Source organism: Dendroctonus ponderosae, unplaced genomic scaffold (assembly GCF_020466585.1).
Source record: "Dendroctonus ponderosae isolate FM_Combo_2020 unplaced genomic scaffold, Dpon_F_20191213v2 Dpon_F_20191213_7, whole genome shotgun sequence".
NCBI classification, from domain to species: Eukaryota; Metazoa; Arthropoda; class Insecta; order Coleoptera; family Curculionidae; genus Dendroctonus; species Dendroctonus ponderosae.
In genome coordinates, this window is record NW_026018916.1 from 12,969,056 (window position 1) to 12,987,335 (window position 18,280).

At 34.9% G+C, this 18,280-nt stretch overlaps 2 protein-coding genes across 10 annotated transcripts in view; one reads left to right on the plus strand and one right to left on the minus strand.

Annotated features, from left to right (window-relative positions):
• LOC109542356 (autophagy-related protein 16-1) overlaps positions 1 to 18,280 on the plus strand; it is a 609,070-nt gene that overhangs the window by 52,508 nt on the left and 538,282 nt on the right. The gene's annotated exons all lie outside the window — the stretch shown is intronic.
• Positions 366 to 18,280, minus strand: part of LOC109542360 — a 177,167-nt gene continuing 159,252 nt past the window's right edge. For 6 of the 8 annotated variants that reach the window (XM_048668355.1, XM_019911558.2, XM_019911559.2 and 3 more), the window contains 5 exons: positions 13,806 to 13,986; positions 13,595 to 13,750; positions 13,037 to 13,281; positions 12,832 to 12,977; positions 10,886 to 11,223 (listed from right to left, as the gene is read on the minus strand). In XM_048668355.1, the coding sequence (XP_048524312.1) occupies positions 10,901 to 11,223; positions 12,832 to 12,977; positions 13,037 to 13,281; positions 13,595 to 13,750; positions 13,806 to 13,986 (1,051 nt within the window). In that variant the 3' untranslated portion in view covers positions 10,886 to 10,900. Of the gene's footprint in view, positions 2,032 to 3,453; positions 3,729 to 5,336; positions 5,483 to 5,541; positions 5,787 to 6,099; positions 6,256 to 6,310; positions 6,491 to 10,885; positions 11,224 to 12,831; positions 12,978 to 13,036; positions 13,282 to 13,594; positions 13,751 to 13,805; positions 13,987 to 18,280 lie in introns of those variants that run through there. The other 2 variants (XM_019911561.2, XM_048668358.1) reach the window with 2 other exon arrangements.

The window sequence follows — 18,280 nt, forward strand, 5'->3', positions numbered from 1 at the left end:
TCTATATATCAACATTAAAAAAAGTTAAAACATCCTATTGGTGAGGTTAGAAAAGATCCTCAAACCTTTGCCAAAAACAGTTAACTTGTTGCAGTTGTCATGCAACTTAGCGACAATTTTGCATGTGGAATTATGAACTGTTGATATCTAAAACGCGATTAGCAGGTGTTTTTTTTGGCTTACCTTATGGACCATCCAGAATTTTGTTCCAGAATCCAGAAAAGTGTTTTTAAGGTTAGAAAGAAAAAACTAAAAATTCGGAAGTACCCACCTAAAGAAACTGCAGTACCTACACCTTTCGACTATAAACGGTTAACGCGTGTTGAAAGGAAAAAGGGAAATGACAAGCGCACATCTGTTTTTAAGTGATTATATTAATTATATGTTTGGATTGAATTTGATTATAAAAATATTTCGAAATATTTTAGCAGAAAAGCTGACTTAAAATTACTGTCCGCTTAAAAAAATTGCCTACAGTTATATTACTTAGTAATTGTTATGGTATTTTTGATAACCTTGGACGTCGATTTAAGGTCAGAGATTTGTTTGCACAAAATTATGGTAGTGTTACCTCCCTGCCTATCCAGCAATCCACTTGGCTTAAAGGACAAGCTACCATAAATTAACATTTTAAATATACACACACCAGTCACACATTCAATCTCACTCGATCGTCCTTTATTCCTCGTGGATTCGACATCCTGCTCTGTTCTCTGTACTTTGACTATAAACTATGTTTTTATTTAAGCAGAATTTGCTGAAAAGCTGCGCTCGCTTATATGGCATATTCTGTTTAAATGTTTGCTTAAATAACGCCAATCTGGGTTAAAGTATCGAGATTTGCAACATTTTGCTTCTAGGAAATTTTGGGGCTAGTTAATTTTAAACCGCCAGTTTAATATATTCTCGATAATTTTTAACCCACAATTGTTTCATATTTTAAATATTGCATCATAGGTCCTATACCATTGGAAAGCGGTTGAGTATTTTATTAAGAAAATCGATTACTTAAAAGTAGTTATTTAACTAAGAGCTAATTTTAATATATATTTAATCGGTCGCGTCGAGACTTCAGACTTGTAGATATTGCGGGTTAAAGCGCCATAAATTCAAGCTTGTTCAACATTCAAACGGAAGTCCATCGCGCAAGCTGATCACACGTATTGTCTATTACAAAATATGCAGTGAACAGGCGAAGATATGCACTTTCTGAGTATTGGCTAACGGACCATTCAAGTTCCGTTTTTATTAGAATAATAATTCCGAGAAAACAATTGAATACAATTAGTCATTAATGTATTGATTCTATTCAACCGGGGCGAGGCCAGTTGTGCTCCGAATGTATTTTAATAGCAAACCATTTGTGTATCAAAGCAGCTTCAAAACTAACAATTCGTTGAAATTGTCCAAGAAATTAAGCAAGAATTGGCTGATGTGGTTCCAGTCGCAGGTAAGACAATTGGCGCGTCATTAAATCTATACACAAACAGGAGCTTGAGAAGAGGCTTAGAATCTACGTGAGTGTGAGTAGCCGTTTTCATAGAGTTTGCACAGACTGTCCGTGCGACTGGCACTAAGTTGCGACGGAATACTAATTGTATCTTGGCATAGCTTGTCGCTTACTTTCCTTCTCTGACATATGAAGGTCCAGACTGCTATAATAGCTATCTGAGTTGCTAAGAAAATGATCGTTGCCACCATGAGGGCGGGCAAATTAACACATAAACCAGTATTAAAATCATCGCTAATGTAAACGGATTCTTTCAACGCAGTTTTATTGCCATCCTTTTGGAATCCGAATTTGTCGGTGATTTGGATAGTTTGCTGCAGCAAAAGGTCTTGCTGCGATTGGTCTGTGGACCTCCTCCTCCTGCGTCTTCCGTATGAGATTACTGAGCGAAGTTGTCCCTCAGAGTCGTCTTGATCGCATTGCACTGGCTCACATGATGGCATACAAGGGGTGACAAGTGCTCTGAATTGTACCATATCCGACGAAGGAAATTTGAATGCATCGAAGTGCGATAGTAAAGCCTGAAAACATTGACCTTTTATTATTGCGAATGCATGTTAGTTGAGAGAGATTACGAGTGCCATTTTCAGTTAAAAGTGCGTGAGTGCAAACGCATCAGTAGAATTTCTCATTATTTATTTCCTTCTTTCCAAAATTTGCCTTTTAATTTGGTTAGTGAGTTGGTTGGCTTGACGGGACGATTGACATAATCCCATGTGAAAAGTAGTAACTTTCACCACGCACGCTGACAGCCTGATTGTTTGTCACTGACTGTCAGCTGACTGATTGACAACATTTTCAAAGCCGTCTTTTTCACTAGAGTCTAGGTGCCAACTACTACTCTTCAGCACAAGCGTCTAGAAAGCGGCCGGAATTATTGCACCAAACCAATCAGATTGCGCGCGAGCGTTTCACATAACCTGAAAATAGCCGTAAGCCTGTTGCACCGCACTTTCCTATTGCCATAATGTTTACCAATAGAAAAGACACAATCGTAAATGAATGTTTTTTTCAGACAATAAAGCAAATAGTTGGGGTTATTTCTTGTAAAATTTTTATGAGCGATCTTAGTGAAACATTTTATAATGCCTGGATCAAAATAATGGGTGCTTCCAAATACCAGCTTTACTGTTCATGACATGGCAACTCCAACAATATAATATTATTAAACAAAAAAAACAAAGCTAGCTTTGGCTTTGTGTCCAAAATGGACAAAATTAATACTCCAAATGTATGCCAAGGCTTAAAGCAGCAACAACGCTACACATAAAAACTGATGATGGTGAAAAAATACACCGAAACATATTTTAATTAATAAATAGAGACAATAAATGACTGAAACCCAGGAATAGATTTTGATTTGGAATTGAAACACTGTCAGGAAAGTATATACAATGACTAATAAGAACGTTCACCTTAAATAACCAAACATTGATTCAAACCAAGAGAGACCGTAACACATAAGACGTTCCTATGCGTGCGTATCCCAGCACATACAATTTTTGACATGCGTAGTGCAAACTTGGCAACACCGTAGGCTGAAGAGTAGTAGTTGGTACATAGACTCTAGTGTCTTTTTCAAAACCTTATAGTTGACTCGGCTAGTTTCCACTGAGGATCAAGAAAAATGGCATACGTGCATGACTTGACAATTCTTCGAGTCAACTTCAAACAGTGGCGGAACTATCGCCTCTTGTACCGTGACGTACTATTTTGAAATTTTTTATGTCAATTTTTGACAGTCTTGTCAATCAGTGACATTTTTTATGCTTGTAGTGGTCATTCACTCATATGCTACAGACCCAAATAAAAAATACGGGTTTACATTTAAAATAGGAAAGTTGGGTTATATTTTTCATACACCCCAAAGTACACTTTGAGAATAGCAGCAACGTTTATACTTTAGCAGTGACGATATTCTTGATAATTTGTATTTTACGTACCTTTCCTGATTGGGCACTTTTGTAAATCGGCCCCATGATGAAATGGTCTGTGGGGCAACCGTCTGAGTCGATAAGAACAATTTCGCTGGAATCAACTCCATCCATGGCTACTAATTCACGGACGAATATTTCGTAGGGGCTGTTTCTGTCCAAGATTTCGAATTTAAGAGCCAGAGGATCACCCACTTCCGCAGATTGCATCATGTCTTCGCCATTTCTGTCAGTGATTCGCATAGCCACGTTCGGTGAATCAACGATAATGTCATGCGTTGCGACTAAAACAAAAATAGGTTCAGTACTTATCTTGTAAATTTAAGAAGAAAAAAAAATTAGGTTAAGAAATACATTAATTGACTTATTAAGGTATTATTCAGGATGAGTTTTTTAAAGTGATACAAGGCTATATCTCAGAAACGATTTGCAATATATTTATAAAAATTTTGGAAAGTAATAGATAGGTAGGGGACATGTTTTAACATATGTTTATTACTCTACTGTCGCGCCCTCTTTGAAAGGAAGGGAAAGAATGGAATTATATATTTTTGATTCTACATGAAAACATGCTACTACTACATATGTGTACAAATTTTTGCATGGTTTACTCATCTGATTTTCAAATTGTCTGTCTTTTATATCCATGGCAACCCGAAAACTGCGCTCGTTAATTGACATAATTTTGACGTTTTAACGCCCTTTTCCTCAAGTTATTGTAATTAAACATGGAAGAGAATTGTAATATGGAAGTTGACATGTAGTTAATTTTGGGAGAGTGTAGAAATAATTACAGAGAAGCTGCGCTATTGTGGCCGCAAAGATTTCTTAACAATCCAAAATCCCACATGGCGTTTAAAAGATTAGCAACCAGAGGTCGCACAGCTGGTAGTTTAAGAAAAAAGAAACGATAAGACGAAAATGCACTGCAATAAACGAAAATCTGGCGGTAGGACTTTTAGGAGAGGTCGTTCTCGACCAGCAAGTGGGGAAAATTTCATCCATACCATATCACACTCCACCTAGAACTGTATGGACAAGACTTTCAAAACTGCGTTCAAAACACGATAGGTTTTCTTTTTTCAAATCAAAAGTGTGACGTAGTATCTTGTTTATGAAACACCCTGTATAATCAATCATACAAATTTAAGTTAGCGTGTTCGATCGATTTTTTCTAAAACTACCAGGAGTCATAAATAGGGGTGCGACCTTTTGGTTATCCCACCCTGTATATAAAATGTTATGACAATAATCGTGACATACACACCACTTATTTTGTGATCCATACATGTAACTATTTTCCATTATGCAAGATAATAATAATCAATAAAATATTGATAGTCACAATAACTTAAATAATAAAACAAAGCTTGGAAAACAACGAAATAAACACGAGACACTTTGTTGATATGACCTGCTACGTCATAATCGGGATAGGCAACCGACGATACGAATTCGGCGGTTAAAAAAAATTATATCAGTGTAATGTTTGCCATAACTACTTTCTCTATATCTACATTAAAAAAAGTGAAAACACCCTATTGCATTAATTACGAAAAACAGTTGACAGGTGTCTTTTCCTGTTGAAGTAGATATCAAATGTCATCTTGACATTCCTAGGTTATTCAAATCATATTTAATAAATATAAGTTATACAATGAAACCTCATTTACTTTGTTTACTCTGGAAATATTCATCAAAATTACACTCGTGCATTAAAATAAACAGCTAATTTTGCAGCAAACTTCATTCGTTTCACAATTTAAAAATAAGCTCATGCAATTTTTGGACGAAATTATCGGTAATTTTGCAGTATATGTGCAATTACCCCCCATAACACGATTCTCTTTCAGGATAGCAATCAATATAAGTAGTTTCGTTTTTTCGCTTACCATTATTGATGTCTCCTTGGACTCCCAGGTCAACCTCATTTGTAACACTTTTGTTGGTCAGGTCGTATTGGCATGTAACAGCTAAGCCTAGATCGCTGCTGGTCACAATCTTGTCGTGATGTTGGATGACAACGTCGTTCACATACCTAAAAGTAATATTTTTTAACTCAACCTGAACCTTGCGTCCTATTGCTCGATTTCTAACCTTCCAAGGCCGTTTTTCCGTACATTACATTCCAAGTTATCATAAGCCATGCTCAGCTCGAACTCCAAACTGTTGTTAACGTCGCGTACACAAGAGTTTGGACTCCCCTTAGCGTAAATTTTTCCATCGAAAAGTTTGCTGGTTTGAATCCGGGCCACCATGTCCCCGGATCTACAGTCGATACTGACATTGTAGCAGGAGCTGAGTTCGTATGTTGCTGCCTCTGGCACTTCGAGATACGGTTCCTAAATCAAGTCTCAATGATATATAGATATTGTCACGGGAATGCTCAGAAATTCGTGGTTTGTCCAGGAAAAGAGGGTTAAGTACCTAATATTTTCTCTGCTTCATCTTTTCACTCCCTTTCTTTATTTGTGGTAATGAAACACTTAATTTATGAGTAATTTTAGTAGAAAATCACAATGAAATAATTTAACACTTTAACCTACTAGTATTACGGTTATCACACTCTAACAGATCAACTTTATGCTTAGAATATTTCCAATCATTGTGGTTCTTGTAGGTTTACTTTCTACCATTTCTACCATTGAAACTTACCTGAATGTCTGATAAAGTAGCTCTGGAATGATGGCTAAGTCTGCATACCATTTCACCAGTGTCGCCATAGTCGTAAGAATGGCATCTGTAAGGAGAGCTAAGGCACAATTCTCTGCATTCGTCTACGGACCCAACATCTTGATATACAGAGTCAACCTAAAATTAAATTTCTGTAATCACTTGGTTTCTAATTGAAGTTAGAGTAAATTACGGTTTTCAAAATTCTTCCATTTAATTTCTTAAATTCACATAATTTGGTCGGTTCTTCGATACAGTTGTTTTCCATGTAATCATATCCCTCAGCAGTCACGAATGAACTGCTTCCAGCTAGAGTGAGACGGTCCATACTGGACAGTTCACAGTCTCCTGTGGCGTTGTTGTAATTAGCCGACCTGCAACAGTATAGACTTATATAATAAATATTATATGTTTTATTAACAAGCGTATTGGACGATGTGTATTTATATTGTTAATAACAACATTGCACAACTGATACTTTCATAGGCACCAACTAAATACCGGCTACATTCCTACCACTTATGTAAGATTTGAAGAAAGAAAAGATAAGAAGAAATTGAGCAGGAATTAATTAACCGAATACGAGAAGCTGCTCGAGAAGAGTGTATAATAAGGTGATAACACAGGCACTTGTTTGGAGTTACAGACTCAAATGTATGTTTTGATATTGCTACTATAGATATTTTATAATTAACAAAAATCATCTAGTTTTCTAATAAAAACTAATCGAAAAAAATTCGCCGAGTGCCAATTTTATCAAATTTTTACTTGCCGATTCAACAGGTGAAAAGAAAATCAACAAACTGCTTTCAGAGTTTAAAGAGGGTGGAAAATATTTAAATAAGCGAATCATGACTTCAAAATTATCCCCAGATTTCAAAAAACTGTTTAAGTATCGTTACATCATTTAAAATACGGCAACGAACAGTTATATCTCCAGGTCACACGTTTCGAAAGGGTGTAGGTAATCGGCTTTGTTTCAAGTCTGGCGTTCTCGCTAATAATTTGAACATCTGCTGAACACATACAACTCTATGCATAAATAATATCGTTGTAATACCGGCAGAGCATCCTTTCAATAAATATTGTGGTGCCAGGTTAACTGATTTATCGGTGTTTCGAGTGACCGCAGGAGTGAGTCGGTATCTCGATTGGTGAAAAATCAAAACAGTACTTCTAGCAATGAGAAATAAAAATTATTCCTAGAAATGTAACAGATACGTTTTGCAAGATTATTATAATTGTTTAAAGAATTGACTGAATAAAATTTTAAACCGTAGCTCTAATTAGTTAAGCTAGTCAAACGAACACTAATGACACTGTTTTATTCGAATCAATCAAAAACTGTAGAAAGTACTTTTAATGTATTTTTATTTTATTTTCTTATACTTTTCCGTACAGCATTTCACTCTTCATTGCGTTAGCAAGAGTATGCCTTTCATTTATTTTACTGGATTATTTAGGAATCATGTGTTATGATTATTCAAAGCGACAATATTCTTAAAACTACAAATGTAAAAAAATCGTCAAAACTTAAATTGAATGGAAAATAATATTTGATAGGAAGGCGAGAATTATTTTTCCGAAATCTTGATGGATTTGCACCCTCCAATGCGGCTCGGTCAATCGCCGTCAAAAATAATTTTTTTTGATCCCCGGGTGGAAAGTACGTACTTTGGCCACTATTTTAAATGGCAAAAGCAAGACTTTTTCCCATTACAAATTTTCTTCATTCAGTGTGGAAAATAATAACTTTCGCCACGCACGCTGACAGCTTGACTGTTAGCTGACTGTTTTGACAACATTTTCAAAGCAGTTTTTTTTCAAAACCTTATACTTTTCACGGCTAGTTTCCCCCGAGGGCCAAGAAAACTAGTATACGGTACGCGACGGTAAAACGGATTCGCCTCGGGCGTCAACTTCAAGCAGTGGCGGAACTTCGACTTTCGTCTCTTGAAGCGTAATATATTATTTTTTGCTTTGTATCAAATTAGCAGCTAGTTTTCGATACAAGGGCGAAAAATATCATTCAACAACATTCACAAGTGAGCATCGTAAACGCGTTGTCGTTCGAAAAACGGATTTTCATTCTCGTATCGAACACTATTTTTTATTCGAAAAACTGTCATAAGGCCAATAGTGAGTTATAATAAAGAAGAATAGCCAAAAATAAAATGCGTCGATTTCTTATTTTAAATTTCATGTCAATGCCATCTTTCAAATGTCACGTTTTGACGTTTGTAATGTTTCAAAAGCGTACTTCAAAGCAGAACATAATGACATGAAATGACATATAATAAAAATAAATGTCAAATTTTAATAGTTAAAGTGTAGTTATAATTTATCCGCCAGTGGGTGTTTGGATTTTTAAAGTCGCAAATACAAGTAAAAGAATGAGTGATAAATATTTTACTGTACACCACCAGCAGTTAGAGATGCCGCAAATGTTAGGATCAACTTATGCCTGATATTCACGCTATTTAAAAGAACCGTCTTTTGCGTGTGCCAACATCGGCCAACGCAGAAAAATATGACATTAAAACCACCTTAAGACTGAACTTTTCAGAAAGTTATAATTTATAAATTGCAATTACAACGATGTAAATACATTAACATTATAAAGTGCAGGTTTGGAGATCGCTAGTTTCGGGTAGGTTAGCGCATCTCAAAATCACTTGCCTCTTTCTTCAGCTCATGACGGCGCTGCTGATACGGAAAGCTTTTCATTGTTCTTAGCAGAAAGTTTGGAAATCAACAGATCCGCAAAATAATGTAAATTTGCGTTTTAAAAACTATGTGAAAAAACAATTAGCATTCGACTGTTTTTTCATAAAAACAATCTCTAATTGGCAAATTTAAATTAAGCAATCAGTTTAGAAGAAAAAATGACGTTTTTTAAGTTGTCTTTTTTTGTACGACATAGCATTCGCTAACAATAGTTTATTTACTTAATACCTGAAAAATTAAAATTTGCAACAGTATCGTTCATGGAGATTTTTATTTATCGCGCAGCAATACAAAACATAACTAAAACACTCAACTAATAGTAATAAAGTTGCAACTTTTCTTAGTATTGGAATGAACCTGAAGCTGTTCCGTAGACACATTGTACATATAATTCGAATCCTTTTGCTATTGTTAATGTATTTTTTTCCAATTCAGACAAAACTGTTATTACTTATTACGATTGTGGATTTTATAAATAAAAATCCGTTAGTTAAGGTACTTTGCAAGCATTTTAATGCCTACATTCTTCAGATGTAATCGTTCGTTCGAGATCCGCATTGGGACGCAAGTAACGGTGTCCTCATATATTTTCTCTTTCGTTATAGCTGCTGAAGTATCTTCAAGTTACGGGCGGCTTAAAACTCCGCAGTGAATAAAAATTACGGAACGTTTTCGTTGGAAGATAATTCCATTTTATAGTAACCAGTGCTTGAAGTGGAAATTGGGATATCCGAGTTATGTTGCACTAGTTTGCACAGTTTTGGATTTGTTTAGAAACAAATAGCCACTGTTTTGTATTAAAATATAGACTTAAAATTAGTTAGTATATAGTTAGACAACATTTTCAAAGCAGTTTTTTTTCAAAACCTTATACTTTTCACGGCTAGTTTCCCCCGAGGGCCAAGAAAACTAGTATACGGTACGCGACGGTAAAACGGATTCGCCTCGGGCGTCAACTTCAAGCAGTGGCGGACATTTTTTCGTCCATTTCGGATGAAATGCTGGATAGCATCTCTCTGTTGTTGTCTTTCATTTCGTCTTTCATCTGCATGAGCAGTGCAATCAAACTGGGGTTCTCCATTGCAGGGTCTTCCTTCTTTGATTTACTTCTTGTTTCCATCAAAATTCAACTTGGATTCTGGTAAATCCCACTTCTGACACCAAATGTACCGTGGATGGCCGAGTATCAAATTCTTTCTTCAACTTACAACTTTTATTCCACTCGGTACAACTTTAACTACGGAACAGGAACAAACTAACTTCTAAAATTAATGTCAACTTCACAAACGATAACAATAACACACGGAAAACACGCGTTTCCGCGTTTTGGACACAAAGCAAAGCTAGCTTTGGCTTTGTGTCCAAAATGGACAAAATTAATACTCCAAATGTATGCCAAGGCTTAAAGCAGCAACAACCCTACACATAAAAACTGATGATGGTGAAAAAATACACCGAAACATATTTTAATTGATAAATAGAGACAATAAATGACTGAAACCCAGGAATGGATTTTGATTTGGAATTGAAACACTGTCAGGAAAGTATATACATTGACTAAAAAGAACGTTCACCTTAAATAACCAGACATTGATTCAAACCAAGAGAGACCGTAACACATAAGACGTTCCTATGCGTGCGTATCCCAGCGCATTTTCAATTTTTGACATGCGTAGTGCAAACTTGGCAACACTGTAGGCTGAAGAGTAGTAGTTGGTACATAGACTCTAGTGTCTTTTTCAAAACCTTATAGTTGACTCGGCTAGTTTCCACTGAGGATCAAGAAAAATGGCATACGTGCATGACTTGACAATTCTTCGAGTCAACTTCAAACAGTGGCGGAACTATCGCCTCTTGTACCGTGACGTACTATTTTGAAATTTTTTATGTCAATTTTTGACAGTCTTGTCAATCAGTGACATTTTTTATGCTTGTAGTGGTCATTCACTCATATGCTACAGACCCAAATAAAAAATACGGGTTTACATTTAAAATAGGAAAGTTGGGTTATATTTTTCATACACCCCAAAGTACACTTTGAGAATAGCAGCAACGTTTATACTTTAGCAGTGACGATATTCTTGATAATTTGTATTTTACGTACCTTTCCTGATTGGGCACTTTTGTAAATCGGCCCCATGATGAAATGGTCTGTGGGGCAACCGTCTGAGTCGATAAGAACAATTTCGCTGGAATCAACTCCATCCATGGCTACTAATTCACGGACGAATATTTCGTAGGGGCTGTTTCTGTCCAAGATTTCGAATTTAAGAGCCAGAGGATCACCCACTTCCGCAGATTGCATCATGTCTTCGCCATTTCTGTCAGTGATTCGCATAGCCACGTTCGGTGAATCAACGATAATGTCATGCGTTGCGACTAAAACAAAAATAGGTTCAGTACTTATCTTGTAAATTTAAGAAGAAAAAAAAATTAGGTTAAGAAATACATTAATTGACTTATTAAGGTATTATTCAGGATGAGTTTTTTAAAGTGATACAAGGCTATATCTCAGAAACGATTTGCAATATATTTATAAAAATTTTGGAAAGTAATAGATAGGTAGGGGACATGTTTTAACATATGTTTATTACTCTACTGTCGCGCCCTCTTTGAAAGGAAGGGAAAGAATGGAATTATATATTTTTGATTCTACATGAAAACATGCTACTACTACATATGTGTACAAATTTTTGCATGGTTTACTCATCTGATTTTCAAATTGTCTGTCTTTTATATCCATGGCAACCCGAAAACTGCGCTCGTTAATTGACATAATTTTGACGTTTTAACGCCCTTTTCCTCAAGTTATTGTAATTAAACATGGAAGAGAATTGTAATATGGAAGTTGACATGTAGTTAATTTTGGGAGAGTGTAGAAATAATTACAGAGAAGCTGCGCTATTGTGGCCGCAAAGATTTCTTAACAATCCAAAATCCCACATGGCGTTTAAAAGATTAGCAACCAGAGGTCGCACAGCTGGTAGTTTAAGAAAAAAGAAACGATAAGACGAAAATGCACTGCAATAAACGAAAATCTGGCGGTAGGACTTTTAGGAGAGGTCGTTCTCGACCAGCAAGTGGGGAAAATTTCATCCATACCATATCACACTCCACCTAGAACTGTATGGACAAGACTTTCAAAACTGCGTTCAAAACACGATAGGTTTTCTTTTTTCAAATCAAAAGTGTGACGTAGTATCTTGTTTATGAAACACCCTGTATAATCAATCATACAAATTTAAGTTAGCGTGTTCGATCGATTTTTTCTAAAACTACCAGGAGTCATAAATAGGGGTGCGACCTTTTGGTTATCCCACCCTGTATATAAAATGTTATGACAATAATCGTGACATACACACCACTTATTTTGTGATCCATACATGTAACTATTTTCCATTATGCAAGATAATAATAATCAATAAAATATTGATAGTCACAATAACTTAAATAATAAAACAAAGCTTGGAAAACAACGAAATAAACACGAGACACTTTGTTGATATGACCTGCTACGTCATAATCGGGATAGGCAACCGACGATACGAATTCGGCGGTTAAAAAAAATTATATCAGTGTAATGTTTGCCATAACTACTTTCTCTATATCTACATTAAAAAAAGTGAAAACACCCTATTGCATTAATTACGAAAAACAGTTGACAGGTGTCTTTTCCTGTTGAAGTAGATATCAAATGTCATCTTGACATTCCTAGGTTATTCAAATCATATTTAATAAATATAAGTTATACAATGAAACCTCATTTACTTTGTTTACTCTGGAAATATTCATCAAAATTACACTCGTGCATTAAAATAAACAGCTAATTTTGCAGCAAACTTCATTCGTTTCACAATTTAAAAATAAGCTCATGCAATTTTTGGACGAAATTATCGGTAATTTTGCAGTATATGTGCAATTACCCCCCATAACACGATTCTCTTTCAGGATAGCAATCAATATAAGTAGTTTCGTTTTTTCGCTTACCATTATTGATGTCTCCTTGGACTCCCAGGTCAACCTCATTTGTAACACTTTTGTTGGTCAGGTCGTATTGGCATGTAACAGCTAAGCCTAGATCGCTGCTGGTCACAATCTTGTCGTGATGTTGGATGACAACGTCGTTCACATACCTAAAAGTAATATTTTTTAACTCAACCTGAACCTTGCGTCCTATTGCTCGATTTCTAACCTTCCAAGGCCGTTTTTCCGTACATTACATTCCAAGTTATCATAAGCCATGCTCAGCTCGAACTCCAAACTGTTGTTAACGTCGCGTACACAAGAGTTTGGACTCCCCTTAGCGTAAATTTTTCCATCGAAAAGTTTGCTGGTTTGAATCCGGGCCACCATGTCCCCGGATCTACAGTCGATACTGACATTGTAGCAGGAGCTGAGTTCGTATGTTGCTGCCTCTGGCACTTCGAGATACGGTTCCTAAATCAAGTCTCAATGATATATAGATATTGTCACGGGAATGCTCAGAAATTCGTGGTTTGTCCAGGAAAAGAGGGTTAAGTACCTAATATTTTCTCTGCTTCATCTTTTCACTCCCTTTCTTTATTTGTGGTAATGAAACACTTAATTTATGAGTAATTTTAGTAGAAAATCACAATGAAATAATTTAACACTTTAACCTACTAGTATTACGGTTATCACACTCTAACAGATCAACTTTATGCTTAGAATATTTCCAATCATTGTGGTTCTTGTAGGTTTACTTTCTACCATTTCTACCATTGAAACTTACCTGAATGTCTGATAAAGTAGCTCTGGAATGATGGCTAAGTCTGCATACCATTTCACCAGTGTCGCCATAGTCGTAAGAATGGCATCTGTAAGGAGAGCTAAGGCACAATTCTCTGCATTCGTCTACGGACCCAACATCTTGATATACAGAGTCAACCTAAAATTAAATTTCTGTAATCACTTGGTTTCTAATTGAAGTTAGAGTAAATTACGGTTTTCAAAATTCTTCCATTTAATTTCTTAAATTCACATAATTTGGTCGGTTCTTCGATACAGTTGTTTTCCATGTAATCATATCCCTCAGCAGTCACGAATGAACTGCTTCCAGCTAGAGTGAGACGGTCCATACTGGACAGTTCACAGTCTCCTGTGGCGTTGTTGTAATTAGCCGACCTGCAACAGTATAGACTTATATAATAAATATTATATGTTTTATTAACAAGCGTATTGGACGATGTGTATTTATATTGTTAATAACAACATTGCACAACTGATACTTTCATAGGCACCAACTAAATACCGGCTACATTCCTACCACTTATGTAAGATTTGAAGAAAGAAAAGATAAGAAGAAATTGAGCAGGAATTAATTAACCGAATACGAGAAGCTGCTCGAGAAGAGTGTATAATAAGGTGATAACACAGGCACTTGTTTGGAGTTACAGACTCAAATGTATGTTTTGATATTGCTACTATAGATATTTTATAATTAACAAAAATCATCTAGTTTTCTAATAAAAACTAATCGAAAAAAATTCGCCGAGTGCCAATTTTATCAAATTTTTACTTGCCGATTCAACAGGTGAAAAGAAAATCAACAAACTGCTTTCAGAGTTTAAAGAGGGTGGAAAATATTTAAATAAGCGAATCATGACTTCAAAATTATCCCCAGATTTCAAAAAACTGTTTAAGTATCGTTACATCATTTAAAATACGGCAACGAACAGTTATATCTCCAGGTCACACGTTTCGAAAGGGTGTAGGTAATCGGCTTTGTTTCAAGTCTGGCGTTCTCGCTAATAATTTGAACATCTGCTGAACACATACAACTCTATGCATAAATAATATCGTTGTAATACCGGCAGAGCATCCTTTCAATAAATATTGTGGTGCCAGGTTAACTGATTTATCGGTGTTTCGAGTGACCGCAGGAGTGAGTCGGTATCTCGATTGGTGAAAAATCAAAACAGTACTTCTAGCAATGAGAAATAAAAATTATTCCTAGAAATGTAACAGATACGTTTTGCAAGATTATTATAATTGTTTAAAGAATTGACTGAATAAAATTTTAAACCGTAGCTCTAATTAGTTAAGCTAGTCAAACGAACACTAATGACACTGTTTTATTCGAATCAATCAAAAACTGTAGAAAGTACTTTTAATGTATTTTTATTTTATTTTCTTATACTTTTCCGTACAGCATTTCACTCTTCATTGCGTTAGCAAGAGTATGCCTTTCATTTATTTTACTGGATTATTTAGGAATCATGTGTTATGATTATTCAAAGCGACAATATTCTTAAAACTACAAATGTAAAAAAATCGTCAAAACTTAAATTGAATGGAAAATAATATTTGATAGGAAGGCGAGAATTATTTTTCCGAAATCTTGATGGATTTGCACCCTCCAATGCGGCTCGGTCAATCGCCGTCAAAAATAATTTTTTTTGATCCCCGGGTGGAAAGTACGTACTTTGGCCACTATTTTAAATGGCAAAAGCAAGACTTTTTCCCATTACAAATTTTCTTCATTCAGTGTGGAAAATAATAACTTTCGCCACGCACGCTGACAGCTTGACTGTTAGCTGACTGTTTTGACAACATTTTCAAAGCAGTTTTTTTTCAAAACCTTATACTTTTCACGGCTAGTTTCCCCCGAGGGCCAAGAAAACTAGTATACGGTACGCGACGGTAAAACGGATTCGCCTCGGGCGTCAACTTCAAGCAGTGGCGGAACTTCGACTTTCGTCTCTTGAAGCGTAATATATTATTTTTTGCTTTGTATCAAATTAGCAGCTAGTTTTCGATACAAGGGCGAAAAATATCATTCAACAACATTCACAAGTGAGCATCGTAAACGCGTTGTCGTTCGAAAAACGGATTTTCATTCTCGTATCGAACACTATTTTTTATTCGAAAAACTGTCATAAGGCCAATAGTGAGTTATAATAAAGAAGAATAGCCAAAAATAAAATGCGTCGATTTCTTATTTTAAATTTCATGTCAATGCCATCTTTCAAATGTCACGTTTTGACGTTTGTAATGTTTCAAAAGCGTACTTCAAAGCAGAACATAATGACATGAAATGACATATAATAAAAATAAATGTCAAATTTTAATAGTTAAAGTGTAGTTATAATTTATCCGCCAGTGGGTGTTTGGATTTTTAAAGTCGCAAATACAAGTAAAAGAATGAGTGATAAATATTTTACTGTACACCACCAGCAGTTAGAGATGCCGCAAATGTTAGGATCAACTTATGCCTGATATTCACGCTATTTAAAAGAACCGTCTTTTGCGTGTGCCAACATCGGCCAACGCAGAAAAATATGACATTAAAACCACCTTAAGACTGAACTTTTCAGAAAGTTATAATTTATAAATTGCAATTACAACGATGTAAATACATTAACATTATAAAGTGCAGGTTTGGAGATCGCTAGTTTCGGGTAGGTTAGCGCATCTCAAAATCACTTGCCTCTTTCTTCAGCTCATGACGGCGCTGCTGATACGGAAAGCTTTTCATTGTTCTTAGCAGAAAGTTTGGAAATCAACAGATCCGCAAAATAATGTAAATTTGCGTTTTAAAAACTATGTGAAAAAACAATTAGCATTCGACTGTTTTTTCATAAAAACAATCTCTAATTGGCAAATTTAAATTAAGCAATCAGTTTAGAAGAAAAAATGACGTTTTTTAAGTTGTCTTTTTTTGTACGACATAGCATTCGCTAACAATAGTTTATTTACTTAATACCTGAAAAATTAAAATTTGCAACAGTATCGTTCATGGAGATTTTTATTTATCGCGCAGCAATACAAAACATAACTAAAACACTCAACTAATAGTAATAAAGTTGCAACTTTTCTTAGTATTGGAATGAACCTGAAGCTGTTCCGTAGACACATTGTACATATAATTCGAATCCTTTTGCTATTGTTAATGTATTTTTTTCCAATTCAGACAAAACTGTTATTACTTATTACGATTGTGGATTTTATAAATAAAAATCCGTTAGTTAAGGTACTTTGCAAGCATTTTAATGCCTACATTCTTCAGATGTAATCGTTCGTTCGAGATCCGCATTGGGACGCAAGTAACGGTGTCCTCATATATTTTCTCTTTCGTTATAGCTGCTGAAGTATCTTCAAGTTACGGGCGGCTTAAAACTCCGCAGTGAATAAAAATTACGGAACGTTTTCGTTGGAAGATAATTCCATTTTATAGTAACCAGTGCTTGAAGTGGAAATTGGGATATCCGAGTTATGTTGCACTAGTTTGCACAGTTTTGGATTTGTTTAGAAACAAATAGCCACTGTTTTGTATTAAAATATAGACTTAAAATTAGTTAGTATATAGTTAGTAAAATGTTAGTATTAAAATTTTGTTTTGGAAAATTATCTTTATTCTACCAGCTAGGCATGTTTATGTAGATGCTATTATTTTCACATTTATAATAGGCAATGTTCTTTGTATTTTAGGTATTTAACTATATATTAATATTAATTTTATTTAATAGTTTTATTATTTATTTTAGTTAGGTATTTAACGTTTCAATTTCATGGTTTTATGTTCAGCTGAAAACTTAATAATTATACTGATCACATAAAATACACAAGGAATAAAATGGATTACAATTTATGATGAGTTCGGTTTCGAATGATTTTCTTTTCATAAAAAAAAATGCTAGGATAACTTTTTTATTTAGATATTAAATTCAGGTTCTCGGGTAGTGACGTGATGTTCATTGTGGAATACGTTTAACCTATAATACAATATTAATAATATCTTTATTCAAGCCAGTACAAATTTCGAGGTTCGCTAACCTAAAGTAAATATGACAAATTGAACGTGTCACTGTCATAATATTTTTAAAGTTTTTCATTAAAAAGTAACCTACAGGCTTTTTTAATGAATTACGTAAGTTTATTTATTATTTAAGAACTATTAATCATAATTTAAAGTTTTCTTACAATTTGTAAATTACAACTTTGTTATAAGTTCAGTCTCAAAGTCTTTCAAATGGTCTATTTTTCGGCGGTCTCCGATCTTGCCACAAACAAAACCCGATTTTTTTCAAAAGCACAAATTTTATGCAAAATATGCATCTTATACAAACACTATACCGTGACAGCAGCACTTGAATTTCACTCAGAAGAATCAACACTCATTGTTTCACTTGTAGATGCTTACAAAAGTAAGCTTTCGAAAAATTACAGAAGTCAAGACATGACAATTTCAAAAATGACATTGACATCAAATTTGAAATATGAAGTTGACGGCTTTTATTTGTGTTATGTTCTATATTCGAATAAAAAATATTAAGCTTATATATTCGAATAAATAATATGCATATAAGCCGTCGTCGTTCGAAAAACGACACTTTTCGCCTTTGCATCGAAAACTACTATTAAAATATTTTCATTAAAAAGTAACCGACATGCTTATTTAATTAATCACGTAGATTTA